Source organism: Corylus avellana, chromosome ca11, assembly GCF_901000735.1.
Source record: "Corylus avellana chromosome ca11, CavTom2PMs-1.0".
In the NCBI taxonomy this organism is placed as follows: domain Eukaryota; kingdom Viridiplantae; phylum Streptophyta; class Magnoliopsida; order Fagales; family Betulaceae; genus Corylus; species Corylus avellana.
Window position 1 is genome coordinate 17891196 of NC_081551.1, and position 22687 is coordinate 17913882.

General features: G+C 36.1%; 2 protein-coding genes across 5 annotated transcripts; both read right to left on the reverse strand.

Moving 5' to 3' along the window:
• Positions 1-6481: 6481 nt before the first annotated feature.
• LOC132166105 (uncharacterized) lies at positions 6482-9467 on the reverse strand. 2 transcript variants are annotated; one of them, XM_059576865.1, is made up of 5 exons: positions 9377-9467; positions 8994-9287; positions 8096-8247; positions 6824-7168; positions 6482-6692 (listed from the first exon to the last, which is right to left on the reverse strand). In XM_059576865.1, exons 3-5 carry the CDS (start codon positions 8137-8139, stop codon positions 6638-6640), a joined length of 444 nt encoding a protein of 147 aa, XP_059432848.1. In that variant the 5' UTR covers positions 8140-8247; positions 8994-9287; positions 9377-9467; the 3' UTR covers positions 6482-6637. The 2 variants fall into 2 exon arrangements, with proteins under 2 accessions (XP_059432848.1, XP_059432847.1); XM_059576864.1 differs by having other exon boundaries at positions 8096-8250.
• Positions 9468-16034: 6567 nt separating this feature from the next.
• LOC132166106 (uncharacterized) lies at positions 16035-21876 on the reverse strand. Of its 3 annotated transcripts, none has more exons than XM_059576867.1 (3): positions 21118-21876; positions 16574-16909; positions 16035-16441 (listed from the first exon to the last, which is right to left on the reverse strand). In XM_059576867.1, exons 2-3 carry the CDS (start codon positions 16903-16905, stop codon positions 16408-16410), a joined length of 366 nt encoding a protein of 121 aa, XP_059432850.1. In that variant the 5' UTR covers positions 16906-16909; positions 21118-21876; the 3' UTR covers positions 16035-16407. The 3 variants fall into 3 exon arrangements, with proteins under 3 accessions (XP_059432850.1, XP_059432851.1, XP_059432852.1); XM_059576868.1 differs by lacking the exon at positions 21118-21876 and adding an exon at positions 18613-19286; XM_059576869.1 differs by lacking the exon at positions 21118-21876 and adding an exon at positions 18367-18603.
• Between the last annotated feature and the right edge of the window lie 811 nt (positions 21877-22687).

The window sequence follows — 22687 nt, forward strand, 5'->3', positions numbered from 1 at the left end:
ATAAATTATATAATGCGGGAGTGATGCGTTCCGCTCGGTCCTCCGCGAAGTATTTCTTGCTGAGCTGGCGTGCGGGGAGTGATGCGTTCCGCAAAGTATTTCCCTTGCTGAGCTGGCGTGCGGGGAGTGATGCCGTTCCGCAAAATATTTCTTGCTGAGGACGAAATGCATCTTGAATCCTCCCCATAACAAGCGTGACGTAGTGTCGTTCAATAATCATTGGGCTGATGTCAGCAAAGTCAAAGTGGGTCCCGCCTGCCTCAGATCTTCGGCTAAGAGGCCCATCCGTGGGCTTAGCCAAACCCAAGTCATAAGCAGGCAGCCCATTTGGACCTGTGCACTCCAAGATTCTAACCGTTTGAAGAGAAGCCACCGGCGCCGCATCAGATCCGACGCTTGCAGCCCCAGCCACCAGTTCCACATGCAGCTGAGCTATCCAAGCCTACACCACAAGCAATTGACCGGAAATGTCCTCCCCTAGGCCTAGGGGCTAGGGGCCAAGGGGGAGCATGCACCAGATTGCATAACGGCAAGAACAAGGGGAAAGAAGAGGGAGGACCACTGGACCAGGCTAGCCGCATGGAGGGTTGAGATAGAGAAAAACAGAAATCAATGGAAAGAAAGCAACAACAAAAGTTGTGAGAAAGGCTTTCCACCTCTACCTTCAAGAAGGGTTGCCGAGAGAGTGAAGCTCGAGGAGTCGGTGAGAGTCTGCGAAGACCGATCGATGATAATTGTCAATTGATAAAGGACTTAAGGAGGTGGTTTGTTGTCAACGTCCGGATAGAATCTGCCAAGATTCGTTTTATTTACATGTTTGCCCTCCTATCCAATACGTACAGTACAAAATCCATATAGGCCGAGGTTGTGTAGAGTGAGGCAGGCCCATCCTACCTGTTTTAGGCTCAAATATGATTTGGCTGGGCTTGAATACAGTGTTTTATTTTGAAGAGTTAAAGCCACCGTTAGGTACACCGTCCAAACGGCATGCTGCTTTGAAGATTGAGAGGTTGCCGTTTATTGAGCTGCATTGAACAAAGGTTTTAAAATAACTAGTTTCGTTCGAACGATGGATTGAACTGTTCGAATGTTGCTGCGCGCGGTTTTTTCCTATTTGGTCTCTTAATTGTTCTAATAAACCTAGTTTTCAAAACTACATTTAAAAGGCTCTTAGAGCACCATTTTCTAAGAGACTAAAAGGCCATAATACATTGTGCATTTATCTCTTACAGTTTTATTTTGATAAACCAAAGACATATATGGTAGAATCATACGACCCTAATTGAAAATACATACATTTGTCTCCAGGGCCGGCTCAATGTATTTGGGGGCTTTAGGCGAAATTTTGAAGTTGGACCTTATTTTTTTTAATATTTAAATATTAATTAAATAATATTAATTTTAATAATATTATTATTATTTTCATTCTCATTGTTGTTTCATGACTTTTAAGTTTAACTTTTAACTAGTTGTCCAAAAAAATTGATGTGGCATATTTGTTTTTTTGGGTTAATTGGTCTTATTTTATAATGGGCTTATTATATTGGGGCATTATTTTAGAGGCCTTAAATTTTTATGGGAAAAAGTTGTGAGCCTTATTTAAAAAAAAAAAAAAAATTAGGCCTTAAGTTAAAATAAAATTAAAAAAATTGTTAGGCCTTATTAAAAAAAAATTTGGACCTTACTAACTTTGGGCCCTAGGCGACCGCCTCAATGGCCTAGCCATTGAGCCGGCCCTGTTTGTCTCATACACTATGGAGATGGTGAGAAAATATATATTTTACATCCTAAATGGGCTATAATTGAAGATGCCATTGTTTTTAGTACAAAAGTTCCTATAAAAATTGGAATTGTCTTACTTTGGTTTGTGCTATTGATTTATGTAATTGGAAGTAACCAATTAGGTTTAAAACAAAACCTAAAAAGCCGTGTTTCTTTCATAAAAAACATTCAATCTATCAGAATTTTGGTAAAGGAAATCAGGTAGAAGAATTATCCAAAAGTTATGAGAGAACTACCGCGATAACAGGCAAGTGAGTCGCTTGTCTGGAACAATAGTCATGTGTCAATTGCAAAAGTTTTGTAAGTACGAACATCTTATAATTTCTAATTCATTTTCTAGTTTTTTATTTTATTTTTAAAAAGTTCTTCAGAAGGTTTCCACTTTATCATTAAATTACTTGTTTTGATTGATTTACTGCTTTCTTTATATTTTATATTTTGTGATTTTTGTGTCATTGCTAAATTTTAAATTTCATGTTACTTTTACATACACCTATTCAACCCTCTTTGGATTCTTTGGTATATTTTTCACTAAGAAAAGCTTCAAATTAAAACAGTAACCTTTAAGCTTATAGCAATATAAAAATATACGTATATGTATGTATGAAGATTAAAAAGTTTAAAAGCTTTTACCGGGAGGTTTATGCGAAATCCCAAGAGGATGGTGCTCCCAGTTTGTAATTACTCTCATAGCGGTTGATGTAAGCACACTATGCTTCTTAATAGCATTACTCGTATGCGTGCATCCTACGTCCTAATGTCATGCAAATTATACAATCAAAGGTGATAGATGATCCATCTTCTGCTATTGGTTTTGAGACTAGGACAAAAAGCAAGAACATTAATATCAGAAATTCATGTGCCTTCTCTTTAATTGGAAAACTTGTTTTATTGTAGAGCCCATTGGGTCTCTCTTCATGAAATTCAGGTCCAGTGTCCTCATACTCAAATTAGAAAAAGAAAAAAAAATGGTAATATAAATTTTTTTTTTTTTAAAAAAAAAATTGTAATGAATTCTATCTTAAGGTACTATGTATTTATTTTTTAATTTTTTTTTCCTGACAAATTAAGGTGCTAATGTTTAAAGATGTGGATTGGATCTGTTAAAAGTGGACTGTATTGAGAGCACACCAAGATCCATCGACTGATAAAGAGAAAGTGGGTAAGAAGCACAAAGCATTGCCAAGCTTCTAGACAATTAAATATAGTGATTATTAGAACATACCAATTTTCCTTCTCAAGTATTTGAAAGGTTTTTGTCTATTTAAAACCATACCCAGAACATGCATCACTATCAATGATGGAGAATTTATCTAAAATTAAGCACCATGGAAAAATCCATAAAACTACCATTATACAACTATAAATTTTTTCCCCATCAAATTAGTATCTTCTATTTTTGTGTTTGCAAAAAATATAAGTACCTTTATCTTACATAATTTTATAATGTACACAAATCTTATACCTATATTCTTTGAAAGAGAGGAAAAGTGCCATGTATTAGCCTACAAAAATGTTGATGAATGCTATATCTTAAAAATGCAATTTGATATGAATTTACTAGAGGAGTCATAAAATATGCATATGAGACATCACCATCATGAAGCATGACAAAATCCAAGGGCTGAAACAGAAAAAGAAAATGACAAAAACATCATGGATAGCTTTGGTGTCCACATCCACAAACTATAACTCTCAGGCACTTGGACCACCAAACTTTAAAAATGTAACACTTTCCCCCTTCCAACAACTTACAAATCACACGCTTCCCTAACAATTAACAAAAACCAAACCAAAATCTATATATAGTTCATATACCAATGGAAAAGTGAACAAACAAGGTAAAAACATACAAGTAAGGGTAGATAGAAAACTTGTATTTTGTAAAAAAATGAAAGAAAAGCTATTATGAAATATATTTTCATAAGAAATCAAAAAAATAATTTTGTACCCTAAGCTTAAAAACAATTAAAAATAAGCTGCTACTAGTACTATTACATAGCCCACTTATTTTAAACACCTTACCACGTTGTGTGTAATTAAAAGAGACATGCCCAAATCCCTGAGCAATCCGATACAGGAGCCCAACAAACAACTCAAAAGCCCATTAACAAAAGGCACATATAAAACTCCTTCCTTTTAGAAGCTCGGTAGAACTCCACCACAAAGAGACAACAAAGATAAAATCTCACACAAAGCTACCCATTTATTATCCCAAAGCCACATAGACCAGGACTCGTCAATCAATGCGTATCATGACTATCATCCCTTGTCGAATAAAGTTGTTAAACCAGACAAAAAGATATTTAATTCTAAAAAAAAAAACAACAACAACAAAGCACCACCCCCTACATTGACCCCAGTATAAACATTACATGCACAAATAAAGCTAAAAAACTGGTAATGGGCATACGAGTAGCCCGGCCAATATTGAAGCCCAGCCAAAAGTGGCTGTTTTTTTTAGACAAGATAGTAGATAACTGCCGCATGAGACACCCATTGTAATTATAAGAAGACGTGTGAGTCACAACAAAGAGAAAAGCGTTGTAAATGTCTAGAACAGAATCATAAAAGAGGAGCAACACTGTAATGTCCGTCAGATCTGAATGTGATCTGACTGTGTGCCCGGCAGTAAACACATAGTGAACATTGAATATGAATTTGGAAATCCCCGTAAACCAAAAGGGGAACCTGTTATACACAGTAATCACTACCGTATCTAGCTAGGACTCCAAGCAGAAAACTAAAAAGACAGATAAAATCAAATCTATAAACTTGAATCCAAGACTTCACTCCAACTAGGGGTGCAAAGGCGGGCGGTTAAACCGCTATAACCGCCAACCGCCTAACCGCCTAACCGTTTAACCGCATTAACCGCTAACCGCCTAACCGCCATAACCGCCTAGCGGTTAGCGGTTATTGGGTCTACTAACCGTAACCGCTAACCGCTAACCGCCTTTTTATATAATATATTTTTATAATTATACATATAACATAATCACTTGATCATTAAATCACAATTTTAAAAATAATTAAATCACAATTTGAGTATTAATATATTATCACTATAATTTATATGATTATATCATATAATCACTTGATCATTAAATCACAATTTTTTTTTAAAAAATAATTAAATCACAATTTGAGTATTAATATATTATCACTATAATTTATATGATTATATCACATGAGATTGATTATTAAATCATTTGATTATATAATAACAAATTATACATATATAAGATGACATAACTCATAAGTATACTAATTCATACTAATACAACAATTAAATATCTAGAGACTTATTTCCAATGTATGTTATAAACCTATAAGTCTATATAAGTCTACATATGTATATGAATAATATAAATGTATAATATCAATAGTTAATCATATGATTCAATGACAATTCAAATACTTTATTCAAGACTTCAAGTGAATCATATTATTAATGTACAATGATGATATGATTCGTATAATATCAAATTAAGTAATTGACATTGGATTAAACAATGACCAATGTGTTACTTATAAACATAATTTAAGTATTAATGTATTATCATTATAATTTTAGTAATTTATATATTATCACTATAATTGATATGATTATATCACATGATGACTTGATCATTAAATCATATGATTATATAATAATAAATAATACATATATAATATGACATAACTCATAAGTCATAAGTCTACAAGTTAATCATATGATTCATGTACAATGATAATCACAATTGATTCAATTGAATTAAACAATATGTTACTTATAACTACAAGTCTACAATTTAATTAAAGCATTATTAGATACTTTAGGAATTTAGGATTTAGGAGTTTGAACATTACCATTTACCATTAGATATTAAGTTCAATTCAAAGAAAAAAGATTATAAGTAAATATGATAAGAATTTAAATAATTAATCATATGAATCATATGATATAATTTAATGAGACTATATGATTATATAATATCAAATTAAGTAATTGACATTAGATTCAACAATGTGTTACTTATAATCACAATTGAAGTATTAATGTATTTTTTGAACATTTTTTAGAAAAAGAAATTTAACCATTTTTTGAAAGAAAAAAAAAAAAGAAAATTAACAATTTTGAACAATTTTGAATTATATATATATATATATTATATGCATATTGAATAATATAAATGTATAAGATAAATATTTAACTATATGATCCAATTACAATTCCAATACTTAATCAATTATTCATGTACAATGACAATGACAATGTGATTCATATAATATCAAATTAAGTAATTGACATTGGATTAAACAATGTGTTACTTATAACTACAATTGAAGTATTTTTGTTTGTTTGTAAGTTTATAAGATCAACACTTAATCATATGATCCAATGACAATTCAAATATTTATAGCAATTGGGCCCAAGAAGATATTAAAAATACAAGAAAAAAAAATGAGGGTAAAAAAAAGCCAAAAAAAAAAGCCCAATTTTAAAAAAGCGGTTAGCGGGCGGTTATCTATTTCACTAACCGCTAACCGGCCACTAACCGCTAACCGTTAACCGCTAGGCGGTTAGCGGTTGCGGTTAGTGAAATTTACTAACCGCTAGGGCGGTTACGGTTAGCGGTTATTGCCACTAACCGCTAACCGTAACCGCCTTTGCACCCCTAACTCCAACAACAATCGCTAAAATGAAACAAAAATCAATGAGAAAGCCAATAAAAGCTTGAAACATAGTAACCTTTTAGCTTATAGCAAGACAATTAGGAAACACAAAGCAAATATATAAAATCATGCAACATGGAGAATCTATGGAAAACCAAGGAAAGAAGTGATGATTTAAGAATCTGGCGTCCCCAATCTATTTCCCCAGTGACTTAATCTGTTGAGCTACTCGTTTCAATCGGATAATAAACCTGTGAAAATTGAAACCACCACAACGTAAGTAAACAATAGAATAAGAAAAAAGTGTATATATTAACACAGCAAATGAAGTATAAAGAACAATGAAAGGAAATTGATCAAAGGTTGTAGTCTAGGAAAGTACCCGAGCCTCCGGATGAAATTTCCCCTGGTAAGGGTGATGGTGAAACCCCCCTCACTCGAGTAGTTCAACTCTAGTTTCTCATTTGCCATAATATCAATAGGATGAATATATTTTTTACTCATTTCCCTGGCACCTTCAATGTAAACAATTACATATCCTGGGCGGCCTCCAGCGGGACCGGGAATATCTTCATGGCAAATATATTCGTGCTCACCAGGTGGAATTTCCACAGTCATCACTAGAACATCGGGAGAAGTCTGTCTCACTTCCACCATCATTGCTCTATCATGCACGTTTTCAACCCTAGTGTTTCTTGAAAAGAGTTTGGGCTGTTTGTCCATGGAACTGCGACACAATAAATGTAAAATAAGACAAAAAAGTTACTAGATCGACCCACTTTTAAACTTTGAACTTTCAAACAAATCATCCAATATCTTCGGATAACTCAGCAAAAATAATAATAATAATAATAATTATGAAAGAAGAAAGGTTAATCCATGACCTAAGGGTTGGTGATACCATCAATATCAGTAATAAAGTTGATAACATTGCATATCACACCGTTATAAGAGTATAGCTTATAGAAATTTATGCTACTGTTTATTAGCAGACGACCTTATTTAGTTGATTTCGACCGGAAATGATCCGTTTCCAATGGAGAGAATCAAGTTAGTGCAAATTTGAGGGGCAAAATTTTTTATTTTTTTATTTTTTGGCGTCAAATTTGCACTACCTGTAACTGAATCTGTCCCATATGACTAAATTCATGTCGTCATCGGATGTCTTTTTGGTTTTTGAGTAATTTAATATATGACTATCGATCTTGATCCCTCTCTCTCAAAATGTCTGTGGGGTTCCTCATCAGTAACGCAAAAAAAATAAAAAAATAAAAAAGAAAAAGAAAAAGAAAAAAGTGAGGAAAGAGAAGATCAAGATAATTTCATTAACATGTCCGTTTGGCGCGTTTGTAAACCACCGGTCCCATAGAGAAAGATCCCCTCCCACACAAGGAATGGCATAGAAAGAAAGAAAGAAGAAAAAAAAACGCGTTGAAAAATAAAGAAAGATAACTTCGTAAACAACGTGGGTGAAATAATTGGAAAAGATGAAGTGGAGAGGATTTAGGATTTGTCCTAACTGGATCCTCTCGGAGAAGGGCCTTTTTTAGGCTCAGAAAAATAACAAAAGACATGTGCATGGATCCTTGTAGCTGATTATTCAAAGAAAATGAAGAGATAAGGTATAAATCAAATGGGGTTACAGCAGGAATACCTGATTCGGTGTTCGTTTCTGAGGAGGTCTTCCTCGAACAGCATCAGAAGACAAGCTCTGAAGGTCGGCAGCGAGGGACTTTGTCGATATCTCCTCCCTCCCCCAACTGCCCTCTCTCTCTCTCTCTCTCTACTCTGAGATTGACAATCACACTGCTATATCCAATACAGATACAGAGAATACGATGTTAGACTTGTTACGTGCTTACGCATTTTTAATCATTTAAATGTAGTGTCATTATCATTGACTCACTTTCATATAAGTCTACGACCAGTGACAGAGCCAAGATATGGTGTGAGGACCGAAGAGGAACAAAATTAAAATGATACAATAAAATAGTAAAATATATATTTTTTAATCTCTTTATAATTATATTTAATAAATTTTAATGATGATTAATTACAATTTTTCTTAGTGTTTTTTTTTTTGTCCGTATGAACAACATTTATAGGATTGCAATTTGCAATCGACTCAAGCAGCGGAATTGTATATTAAACTTTTATATAAAACACCACTCTTCTAGAATTTATCTGCTCTGCTCTGGAAGAGAGACACAGAAAGACTACGAAAGAAAAAAAGCGTTAAGTGACATCACTCATTCGCTCCTCCTCTTCTTCTAGAAGAGGACGGATCTGTCCATTCCAAATGAAATGGATAAGGTCCATTAAAATGCCCCTCGATGGAGAAGGGAGAGGATCCGTTTCCCTTCTAGAAGGCCCTGTGGGCTGTGGCTGTGCAGGAAAACTGGTGTCCTTAATTACCATTCTATCATGGTGGCCCGGGCCTAAATGGCTCAGATCTTGGGCTTAGAGGACCTCCTGGCACAGCTGTGGCCTTAGCCAAACCCAAGTCAACAGAATGAAGCCCATTCGATTTACCCGCTGTCAAAGATTCCAACCTGTTTGAAGAGAAGCCATTTCACTCGTCAACGGAGGACACTGCTGAGTGCTCCAGATCCTCCTTCAGCTATCGCCAACGCTTGCAGCCCAAACCACCGCCGTAACAGGTTGTTGTTCTCGGAAGCAGCACCTTCATCGAGATCCACACCCGCGCGATCCAACACCACGAATAATTGACCAGAAATGTCCTCTCCCATAGGGGCCAAGGGGGGAGCAGCAGAATGCGTATCGGCAAGAACAACGGAAGGAAGAGGGAGGATTACTGGATCAGGCTAGTCAGGACGCAGATCAAGCTGCAGAGTATGAGGAGTTTGAGAGCAAGAAAAACTTGAATCAATGAGAAAGCAACAATAAAAATGTTTCAGACAAAAAGGATTTCTACCTTCAAGAAGGGTTGTCCAGAGCGTGAATCTCGAGGGTCACTCACTAAAACTGAAGTCCTCGAAGACCGATCTGTAATAAGTTAACTGATAAGGAGGACACTTGTCAAAAGCTCCAGACTCCACTATCTCAATTTTTATTATTATTTACACTCCAAATTCCTCACCTTGCTGGATCCATATAGGCCCATGCTACCTGTTTTAGGCCCAAACTGTATTTGGATGGGCTTGAATACAGTGAAATCAAATAAGGCCCAGAAATCAGAAAAAGCCCAAACAAAGAAAAATGGAAAACATATTTCTTTATTTTTTTAACAAATTCAATGAATTTATCACTAAATTTGTGGACTCATATAAGTCTATAAGGGACTGATCCTCATGTAGAAAAGCAAGCTTGGAGGGTTCCATATTTTTAGCAATGTGAGATTGATCCTCTTCCTGTTTATTATTTTCCGAGGCTAATCTACTTATCAAACATCTCTATAAACATGGAGTGCCATTTGCTCTTGCTTCAAACTTCTTACGAGAATGCATAGATGCAAAAATATCTCTCCAGAGAGGTTCTCCATTTTGGCTTTCTTGGATCTTAGCTTGAATCTAGCCCTTTTTTACCTTTGTTTCTTGCTATTCTCATGAACTTTTTATTATTACACTGTTATAACCAACTTGATATTGAAGTTATTGCTACTGTATGACCAAAAGATTTAATTACTGCTCATAACACTTGTCAAAAGTTAGGTCCCGTTTAGTTTACGGAATAGACCCTTGAATTGGATTAACTAACACTAGGTATAGCTAGTCTTTTGTTTGGTAAGACTCTATTTCTGAGAATAGTCTATTTTCATGAGACTACTAATCTCATACACACAGGCGTAGTTGAGCCACTAAAAACTGAGTGGCTTACCTAATTCTTTCATGTGGGATTAAATTAATCGTGTAAATTGCCACAAAAAACCCCACATGTGGGAATTAAATTTCGTTATCTCTATCCAATTCTTATATATTTCGTTCTCTCTCTTTCTCTATCTCTCTGTTTATCTTTTCTATGGTTCTATATTTCATTCTTTTTTTTCTTTTCTCTCTGATTCTTCTGATACAGTTTTTTTTTTGGATTATTTGTACCGTTTCTCTCTGATTTGCTTCTCTCCGCCTCTTTGTTTTTTTTTTTTTTTTAATTTATGTACCTTTTTTTTTTTTATTATGTTTCTCTGTAACGTTTCTCAGTTTATTTATTTATTTTTATTTCTTTGACGGAGAAACAGAATCTCTAAGTTTTCTATAAAATACAAATATATAATCTATTTTTTTATATCTTTTGATTCTTTGTACATACCCCAACTATATTTTTTTGATTTCAAGATTGAGTTTGATTCTATTTTCTCCAACTATATTTTTTTATATAAATAATTTTGTAGCATAATTGAAAAAAAAAAAAAAAAAAGGCCATATACCTAACATAATTAAAAAGAAAAAAGAAATTATAGTAAAATTGTTTATGTTTCAAAAAAAAAAAAAAAAAAGAATGAAAGCCCTTAATAATATAACTTGTATTTGTATTATAAGGGTATTTTAGAAAATTTGATCACAATATGATTCTATTCACCAATGTATTGCATTGTATCGAACGAAGGAATATGATTAGCTAGTCTATTCCGGCGTTACAACCAAACAAAAGAATATGAATAGCTAATATATTTCACACTCTTCTATTCCCAGTAATAACTAATCATTTTTCAATGAACTAGACATTTTGCTAACCAAACGAGGCCTTAATTGATGAATTGAGAGCTTTTTCCGTATGTATAAAGCACAATGGACATTTGTTGTACAGAGATCTCCGAGACTTTAAGGGTTGAGAGAAAAAAGAGCTACTAGGCAATTTGATAAAAATGGATTTTTGAGATATCTCTTGGTCTGTGGATCATAATATATCTTAAATGTCACCCATTTCATTGGTAAAAACGGTTCTTTAAATTACAGCAAGTTTTATGGTTGACATACTGAAGTTTGTCAAAAATTTTGTCCATTTTGGTGAGAAGCAAAGTCCTAATACTCCAGATAGAGTTCCACCATAATTAGAGTTCCCTTACCATTTCACACATTTGCAATTGTTGAAACAAACACAGACACAGAGGAAGAAGAGAACTTCCATAGTTGTTCTTTACTTTTTTTATTGATGTTATAAGCTGTCTCACAAATGCAGAAGCAGAATATATATATATATATGCACCTGGTTACCCGGTTATAACTAGGTGCCAAAAACTGGAATTAGAACCGGGGTACCTGGTTACCTGTTTTTTTCAACCGGTTTTCCGGTATTTTTTGACACCCCTACCTTTATCTGTACATCTAAAGTAGAATTAATAACAAAATATGAAACAATTAAGCACCTTCTCAGCCCACGCTGTTAGATACAAAATCAAAAATCAAAACAAGGAAAATATCCGTGTGTTTGTGTGTGGGTAAAATGTATAAGAGACACCCATAATTATATAAGAAGACTTGTGAGTCGCAACAAAGAGAAAAACGCTGTACATGACTAGAACATAATCATAAAAGAGGAGCAACACTGTAATCTGAATTAGGAAATCAAATCCAATCCCCATAAACCAAATCCAATCTGAATTTAGAACATTGTTTTAGCTTATAGCAAGACAATTAGGAAACGCAAAGCAAATACATAAAATCATGCAGCATGGAGAATCTATGGAAAACCATGGGAGAAGTGATGATTTAAGATTCTGGCGTCCCCAATCTATTTCCCCAGTGACTTAATCTGCTGAGCTACTCGTTTTAATCGGATAATAAACCAGTGAAAATTGAAACCACCACAACGTAAGTAAACAATGGAATAAGAAAAAAGTGTATATATTAAGACAACAAATGAAGTATAAAGAACAATGAAAGGAGATTGATCAAAGGTTGTAGTCTAGGAAAATACCCGAGCCTCGGGATGAAATTTCCCCTAGTAGGGGTGATGGTGATCAAACCCCTCTCACTCTAGTAGTTCAACTCCAGTTTCTCATTTACCCTAATACCAGCAGGCATAATATCTTTCCAACCCATTTCCCTGGCATCTTTAATGTAAACAACTACATATCCGGGGCGGCCTCCATTGGGACCCGAAATATCTTCATGGCAAATATATTGATGCTCACCAGGTGGAATTTCGACAGTCATCACTAGAACATCAGGAGAAGTCTGTCTCACTTCCACCATCATTGCTCTATCATGCACGTTTTCAACCCTAGTGTTTCTTGAAAAGAGTTTGGGCCATTTGGCCATGGAACTGCGACACAATAAATGTAAAATAAGACAGAAAAGTTACTAGTTGCCCACTTTTAAACTTTGAACTTTCAAACAAATCATCCAATATCTTCGGATAATTCAACAAAAATAATAAGAATAATAATAATAATTATTATCAAAGAAGAAAGGTTAATCCATGACCTATGGGTTGGTGATACCATCAATATCAGTAGTAAAGTTGATAACATTGCATATCACATCATTATAAGAGTATAGCTTATAGAAATTTATGCTACTGTTTATTAGCAGACGACCTTATTTAGTTGATTTCAACCAGGAATGATTCGTTTCCAATGGAGAGAATCAAGTTAGCGCAAATTTGAGGAACAAAATTTTTTATTTTTTTATTTTTTGGCATCAAATTTGCACTACCTGTAACTGAATCCGTCCCATATGACTAAATTCATGTCTTCATCGGATGTCTTTTTGGTTTTTGAGTAATTTAATATATGACTCTCGATCTTGATCCCTCTCTCTCAAAAAGTGTGTGGGTTCCTCATCAGTAACGCAAAAAAAAAAAAAAAAAAAGTAGTGAGGAAAGAGAAGATCAAGATAACTTCGTAAACATATCCGTTTGGCGCGTTTGTAAACCCCATAGAGAAAGATCCTCTCCCACACAAGGAATGGCATAGAAAGAAAGAAGAAAAAAAAAACAAAAAACACAATTTCAAAAATAAAGAAAGATAATTTCGTAAACAACGTGGGTGAAATAATTGGAAAAGATGAAGTGAAGAGGATTTAGGATTTGTCCTAACTGGATCCTCTCGGAGAAGGGCCTTTTTTAGGCTAAAAAAAAAAATAACAAAAGACGTGGTGTGGGACACAGAATCGTAACAATTGCAATCATAAAAATAACAAAAGAAAGAGAAGAAGAAAAGAGAGGGATTATAGCTCAATATTAAAAGAAAATGGAGAGATAAGGTATAAATCAAATGGGGTTACAGTAGGAATACCTCATTGGCTGATTCGGTGTTCTTTTCTGAGGAGGTCTTCCTCAAACAGCAACAGAAGACAAGCTCTGAAGGTCGGCAGCGAGGGACTTTGTCGATCGCTCCTCCCTCCCCCAACTGCCCTCTCTCTCTCTACTCTGAGATTGACAATCACACTGCTATATCCAATATAGATATACAGAATACGATGTTAGACTTGTTACGTGCTTATACATTTTTAATCATTTAAATGTAGTGTCATTATCATTGATTCACTGTCATATGAGTCTACGACCAGTGACAGAGCCAAGATATGGTGTGAGGACTGAAGAGGGACAAAATTAAAATGATACAATAAAATAGTAAAATACATATTTTTTAATCTCTTTATAATTATATTTAATAAATTTTAATGATGATTAATTACTTATGTTAAACTTTAAAATACAAAAACAGAAATTATGTATAATGATAAAAATTTGAGAGTCGTGTGTCATTTGTTAATTGTTATACTAAAATTTATATTGAAATAAAACACTATTATCACTCATATACTTCTAGAATTGTAAACTTTCTTCTTTTTCTAGAAGAAGACGGATCTATCCATTCCAAATGAAATGGATAAGTTCAATTTAGAGAGACAAGCTTGTCTTCACTCAAATACATTATTCATTTGCACTGTGTTGTTATAGAGGGTGCAGAGTGTTACTTCCAAAGTAAAGAAGAAGCAAAATTTTGATCCATTTGATTCTAGACAAAGTAAGGATCACTATCCTATAAAGGTACTACATGTAAATGAATTGCATGCAGTTGGGTTGATGAAGATGAAGGGAGTCATTAATTCCTTTATTGGCCATAAGAATGGTTATTCCAAGTGTTAGATCGTTATCATATAGTATATACCACCAAGGCTATTCTACTCCACATTCTTGCACTCCTAATAAGAGCTATTCATTTTTTCAAATGGAATAGCCATCAACTTTAGTGTTAGCTTCTCCAAGAATCTTATTCCCAATAATCCAAACAAGATCCTTTTTCCCAAAAGAGGCCCAGGCTACCTCTAAATGACCTACCTATTTATACATATTTTCCCTGTTTTCTAAAAATAGGAAACAAACGTAAGATCAATCTTGCATTTATAGTTTTGCATCGGATGTCTTTTTGGGTCTTTTTGTGATGGATAGATGGATTTATAAGAGTAATTTTATTTTTATTTTTAACGAGACAGCCTGTCTAAGGCAAGACCACTTTGTGTACGGTGTACCCCACTCTTATTGAATATCGAGCAATCCTTGAACCCTTGCAAATTAAAGCGCTTCCAAAAAAATTGTTTGCACAAAAATGGATTTGAACTTTAAACTTGATTTATAGATGCCATAAGCGAACCCCTTGGGGTTCTAAGAGTAATTTAGTATATGAGAAGTTAAAGAGCCCATAATCATGAATATTGATCTTCATCATATCCCTCCCTCCCAAAAAGCCTGAGGTTCCTCATCAAAGACAAAAAGAAAAGAAAGAAAAAGAGTGAGGAAAGAGAAGATCAAGATGTGGAGATAACTTGGTAAAGAACGCGGGTGAAATACTTATGCTGCATGCTCAAGGAATGTATAGGGAACCAAACTATTTTAATATAGATATTTCTCTTTTCTCTTTTCTCTTTTCTCTCTCGTCTTTTTGTCTTTAATTGAGGATCGTGTTGAGATTTTGTCAAAAAAATAATAGTTAGAAAAATTGTATTTTGTCAAAAAATGAAAGAAAAGATATTATGAAATATATTTTCATAGGAAAGCAAAAAAATAGTTTTGTATCCTAAACTTCAAAATAATTAAAAATAAGCTGCTACTAGTACTCTTACATAGCCCACTTATTTTAAACACCTGCCCACGTTGTGTGTAATTAAAAGAGATATGCCCAAATCCCTGAGCGATTCGATACAGGAGCCCAACAAACAACTCAATAGCCCATTAACAAAAGGCACATATAAAACTCCTTCCTTCTAGAAGCTCGGTAGAACTCCACCACAAAGAGACAACAAAGATAAAATCTCACACAAAGCTACCCATTTGTTATCCCAAAGCCACATAGAGCAGGACTCGTCAATCTATGCGTATCATGACTATCATCCCTTGTTCGAATAAGGTTGTTAAACCAGACAAAAAGATAATTAATTCTAAAAAAAAAAACACAAAGCACCACCCCTACATTGACTCCAGCATAAACATTACATTGCACAAATAAAGCTAAAAAACTGGTAATGGGCATACAAGTAGCCCGGCCAATATTGAAGCGCCGCCAAAAGTAGCGGTTTTTTAGACAAAATAGTAGATAAATGCCACAAGAGACACCCATTGTAATTATAAGAAGACGTGTGAGTCACAAGAAAGAGAAAAGCGTTGTAAATGATTAGGAACAGAATCATAAATGACGAGCAACACCGTAATGTTTGTCAAATCTGAATGTGTGCCCGGCGGTAAACATATGGTGAACAATAAATATGAATTTAGAAATCCCCGTAAACCAAAAAGGGCACCTGTTACACAGTAATCACTACCGTAGCTGGCTAGGACTCCAAGCAAAAAACTAAAAAGACAGATAAAATCAAATCTATAAACTCAAATCCAAGACTTCACTCCAAAAACAATCGCTAAAATGAAACAAAAATCAATGAGAAAGCCAAGAAAAGCTTGAAACATAGGAACCTTTTAGCTTACAGCATGGAGAATCTATGGAAAACGATTGGAGAAGTGATAATTTAAGATTTTGGCGTCCCCAATCTATTTTCCCGGTGACTTAATCTACTGAGCTACTCGTTTCAATAGGATAATAAACCTGTGAAAATTGAAACCACCACAACGTAAGTAAACAATGGAATAAGAAAAAAAGTGTATATATTAACACAACAAATGAAGTATAGCGAACAAGGAAAGGAAATTGATCAAAGGTTGCAGTCTAGGAAAGTACCCGAGCCTCGAGAAGAAATGTCCCTTAGTAGGGGTGATGGTGATAGCACGATTCAAGTAGTTCAACTCAAGTTTCTCATTTGCCCTTATATCAGCTGGCAGTATATTGGTTTCACCCATTTCCCTGGAACCTTCAACGTAAACAAGTATGTTTACAGGACGGTCTCGATTATATTCAATGTGAAGATCCTCATAGCACATATATTTGTGGCCACCAGATGGAATTACAAATTCAAACATTGGAAACTTGCCAGGATCCCGTGTCACTTCCACTTTCATTGGTCTATCATACACATTTTCAAGCTTAACGTTTCTTGAAAATAACTTGGCCATGGAACTACAACACAATAAATGTAAAATAAGCCAAAAAAGTTAGTAGTGACCACTTTTTAAACTTGGAGCTTTCAAAGAAATCATACAATAACTTCAGACAGTTCAACAAAACAATAACTTATCAAAGAATAAGGGGTTAATCCATGACCTATGGGTTGCTGATATATCATCAATAGCATAGTTGATAACATTGGCCATCTCATTGCTATAAGAGTATAGTGTATTGAAATTTATGCTACAGTTTACTAGCGGACAACCTTATATAGTGAATAGTAAAAGAATCAAGCAACAACAATCTTATAAATTTCTTTTGAGCGTAGTTAGATATGCAGCAAAAATCAATCTTGTCTCCTTAAAATTACTTGAAGCAAATGAAGTACATCCACGGTTGTAGAACCATTCTGAAAATGCCATAATCATTAAGAGTTACAGCATAAAAGAATAAAGGATTTGACATTGTTTCAGATACATTGAAAGTGTATATTAAAAAAACATGTGTCTCTTCCATTTTTCTCCTCGTTATTTAAAAAGTATGTACTTCTCACATGCAAAAGGAACCCACGGCATTTTAATCGACTGTGTTGGAGGAAGTTACCTCAACACAATTTGAAAGAAAACTCTGGCCTTCCATCATTAAGAATTACAATGAAAAAAAGGACTTGTGACATTGTTTCGGATACATTAAAAGTGCATACTACACTAGTTACATGTGCTTCTCTCCAACTATAGTGTTAAAAAAAACTCTGTATTTCTGAAAAGTAAACAGTAGTCAATAACAAGAATTGAATGAAACACTAGTTACAGCCCATACAACATTTTATGTGATCTTAGTCTCCATTAACGCAAACAATCAAGATTTAGCAAATGGTGCAACTCCAACCAGATTTTCATTTCAAGTATAAATGACTTTCAAAGACAAGTGTCTTCTCTCAAATACTTTATTCATTTGCACTGTGTTGTTAGAGAGGGTGCAAAGTCTTACATCCAAAGTCAAAGAACAAGCAAAATTTTGATCCATTTGATTCTAGACAAAGTATGATCACCGTCCTATACAGGTGCTAAATGTAAATGAATTGGATGCAATTGGGTAGATAGAGAATCAGAAGATGAATGGAATTATATTGTAACAAAATTTCCTAAATCACCCTTGTAATACAATTCTAGTTTGCATTTGAAGGAATTTTTTTTTCTCCAACAATGTGGTGCCTGTCCCACGAAAATTCATAAAATTTCACAACAAATTTTCCACATGGCTTTCATTGCTGAAATGCCCAAGTTTAAAGTGCTTCATTCTATATTAACAATATGCAAACTAAGATACAAGTGTCTAACAAAAAATTGGAGATACAACATCAAAACAGAAGTAAGATACTTGAATTCATTATACTGTTTTTTGGGTTGTATAACACTCGAATTTATCAAGTGCAACCGTAAACAGAAGGATATTATAAATAAATACACCTTCAAAATCTTCCAATGACTGCAATCCTATGACCATTTGACAGCATCACACACTGCTTACGAGATTGCAGTTAAACTTTACTTCATTCAGTAAAGTCATGTGTACATATTGTTAAAGAGCATAGACCGTGGCAGAAAACTCATGTTTTCTGCCCTCCAATAGACACGTCAGCAGAAGCACAAAAATTGCCTACAACAAAAACACTGGATTTTGAGCTTCAACGGTGAGAGAGAGACTTGGCTCACCAGACCAACGGGTCCCGACCTGAGACCTGCCGTGGGTCAGCAGACCCACTCGGGTCACGGCCTGAGACCCGCCTTGGGTCAGCAGACCCACGCGGGTCTCGGCCAGAGACCCAGCGTGGACAGCGACGCCGAGTGTCTGGCCGCGACCCAACCGCCACCCCCGGTTACGCCGCTGCCCACGCCACCGCCATTCCACCTTTGCTCCTCCACCGGTAATCTCTCTCCGGCCGATTTATCTGCCTGGGATCCGGTGGGATGGTTTTTTTATCCGGTGAGTTGATAACAATTTGGTGTTTTATCTGGCGTTTGATCTTATTTTCTTAAGGTGTAGTCTCATCATTTTAATGGATGAGTTTTCTGACTTTGACCGTATAGAAGCAGCTCTCATTGTTAAGAGAATAACTTCAGTTCGGCTGTGGCAAAAAACCTCCTTATCTGCCCACCAATGCAAATGTGACACCTCAGCATAAAACAGCTAAGAAAATAAGAAAGCTGCTGCTATTCGGTCGTGACAAAAAGAGAAATGCTATAATGCAATTAAAAGACCATATTTTCACGAGATATTCTTCTTTTCATTCTCAATACTATCTCCCCATCATCTCTTCCAAGTGCATCTTGATTTTTTCAAAATAAAAAAATAAAAAAATTTAAGAGGAGAGATGGTCTGGAGAATGCATAGAAGCATTCATCTATTTTCACAATCAAAGTCTACGTGGCAATAATATTAAAATGAAAAAAATTCATTTCTCTCTCCTCAGTCGGTTTCCTATGAGAAAAAACCAGGCTGGTTAACCCAACCTGGGTTGATCAGCCTTTTTATTAAAAAAATTAAAAATTAAAAAAAAAAAAAAGTGAGGGGAAGATAATCACGGAGAGAGAGAGGGACGAAGAGATGAGAGATTGAATTTTTTGGAAGGACAATGAGATTCAGAGAAGATGGGCTGAGCTCCAATTTATTATTATTATTTTTTAGGACAAGCCACCCAGGGGGCGGCGAGCCGCCACCCCCGCCCACTGGGGTTGGCGCGAGGCCACCCATGGGTGGCTGGGGTTGCCGCGAGTCCACTTCCTCCTTGCGGCCACCCCATTGGGCGGGGCTGGCGGCTCGACGCCCACGACGCCGCCCTTCGTCTCTCTTTCTCTCGACAGCTCTCTTTCACTCTCCAATCTCTCCCTCTTCTATGTTCTGTCTCTCCTTCTCTGTAACTCTCCCTCAAGCTCTCTCTCTCTCTCTCAATCTCTCATCTCTTCTTCCCTCTCTCTCTCCGTGATTATCTTTCCCTCACTTTTCTTTTCTTTTTTTTCTTTTTTTTAATAAAAAGAATGATCAACCCAGGTTGGGTTAACCAGCCTGGTTTCTTCTCATAGAAAACCGACTGAGGAGAGAGAAATGATTTTTTTTCATTTTAATATTATTGCCACGTAGACTTTGATGGTGAAGAGGAATGCGTCTATGCATTCTCCAGACCATCTCCAGACCATCTCTCCTCGTGAAAATATGGTCTTTTGATAGCATTCTAGTATTTCTCTGGCAAAAAAAAGTGGGTTTTCTGCCCATCAATCACCGCATGACACATCAGTCATTCAAGAAAAATGCAAAAACTTAAAATGAAATCAAAACACCAAAACAAAATGAGGGCAGCCACGAGGATCAGGACCACCAGCCCAGCCCATATGAGGCGGCAGGCGCGGCCACCCCATGGCCATGGGTGGCCCGCGCGGCGCTGGTGGAGAAGATCCTCGGCGCTGGTGTAGAAAACACACAAGACCAAGAAAACTCCCGCCGCCGTCCAAGAGAGAGATTGAGAGAGAGGGAGAGAGATACCGGAGAGAGACTCAGATCACTGTAGATCTGATCCCACCGCAACCACCGCAATCCCGCCGCCCATGCCGGGATCTCTGAGCATCACCGGTCAGAGCAACCAGAGAGAGACAGAGAGAGGGCGAGAGATACCCGCCCGCAGCCGCCCAAGCTGAACCTCCCCAGGCAACGGGTTGGCCGCGCGGGCCACCCCTAGGCCACGGGGTGGCTCGTCGGCCACCCCAGCGCCGCCCTTCTTGGGCTTGTGTTGGTTTTCTCTCCCTCTCTCTGAGTCTCTCTGAGTCTCTCTCCATCTCTCTCTTCTCGGTAGATTTGAGCGGTGATGGTCGAGACTGCGTGGCGGCAGCGCAATTTGAGATGGGCAGCACCGGTGGGACCAGACGGCGGCGGGCGGTGATGGTCGTGAAAGGTGCAGTGCGTTCTGAGGTGTGGAGGGGATGAAGAAATAATATGGTGTTTTGGTTTTATTTTCTGAGTATAACTTCAGTTCGGCTGTGGCAAAAAACCTCCATTGTCAAATTACCACTTCTTCACATATTACGATGCAGAGAACTGAGCATACATATTCACGACGCAGATAAGTAATGCGCATACAAAACAGGTGCTACAAGAGAAAGCAGCTATGAAAAGTGTAGTGTCTGATTTTTCGAAAGGAAGAAGACGATACAGAGAGAGAGAGAAACCTGGAGGGGTTGATGAAAGCTCGCCGTTTTCTTTCCGCAGTCCTTGGCACTGTGCGTTCTGTCTAAAACCCCGTGTCAGGGTATTTGAGAGGCGTTAACTTATTCCCATACGTCTCTCCTTTGGGCTTAGACGCCCAGCAGTCGCCTTAGAGGCCCAGCCGTGGCCTTAGCCAAACCCAAGTCATCAGCATGCAGCCCATTGGAATTACCCAGTGTACAGTCAAAGATTCTTACAAAATTCGATTCCCCTTACTGTCCCAACTTTGGGAAAAATAAAATAAAATAAAGAAATAAAAAATTCGAACTTTTTCTCTCCTCCCTTTCTTTTTTTTTTTTGTTTGGTTTCATTTCTCAGTTCCTCTTTTCTCTCTCTTTCGTTCTCTTCCATACTCTCCAGTCTCCCCAAACCCACAAAATTACTGCACTGTCGAATAAAGAGAATGCTCTAACCTGTTTCAACATTGAAGAGAAGCCATTTACTCGTCAACTGAGGAAGCCAGGCCACTCCAGGTCCTCCTCCTTCGGCTGTTGTTCGCGGAAGCAGCACCTCCATCCAGATCCACAGCCGCGCTATCCAACACCACAAACAAGTGACCAGAAATGGCCTCCCATTCCCATAGGGGCGAAGGGGGGAGCACCAGAATGCATGTAGCCAAAGATTAACAAGGGAAAGAAGAGGGAGGATAAGGCTAGTCAGGACGCAGAGGGCTTGACAGAGAGAGAACAGCGAAAATGAATGAGAAAGCAATAACAATAAAGTATGAGAAACAGGCCTTCCACCCTCAAGTGGGGTCGTCGAGTGCGTGAATCTCGAGGGGTAGCTAAAAGACAGCGAGCCCGGTAGGTGATAAAGGGGCAAAATTAGCTGCAGCAATTATTTACGAATTCATCTAAATTTTAATTGCTCTCAACCGTAAACTCTTCCATTAAATTTTAAATGTTATATGAAGTTTATATTCTTAAATTTTGTATAAAATTTGAACTTTTACCTTTAATTTTAAAACGTTTTTTATATTAAAAAATTAATAAAATTAAGAATATTTTGGTCTTTTTTGATATTTTTAACGGTTAAAATTGTCGGATGGTTCACATTAAGAGCAATTGAAAATTCAGAGCCCAAATTAAGAGATTTGAAAGTTTGAAGAAGGTTGTTAAATTGCGTGAAAGTTCAGGAGGTTAAATAAAGTTTCTCCTAAATTTTTTAAGTGTTTCTTAATACGTCTTAAGCCACTCTTGTTAGTTGTTTTCTTCTAAAAATGATGCGACTCTTAAGATTACTATTTAATTAAAATATAATAATAATCAATCACAAATTTAAAAATTAATTTTAAAAATTACATTATTCTTCGAGTAACAAAAAAAAAACTTATAACGGTACTCGTTTTTCACATATTTTTTAATAATATTATTAAAAAATCATATATTTCTCCTCAAGATACTTAATAATTAGACTGATTTGTAACTTAGTAGGGCCATTACACCTGTTTTAGGCCCAAATATTTTTTGTCTGGGCTTGAATACAATGAAATCAAGTTAGGCCTGACACAGGCTAGAAAAGATAAAAGTCAAA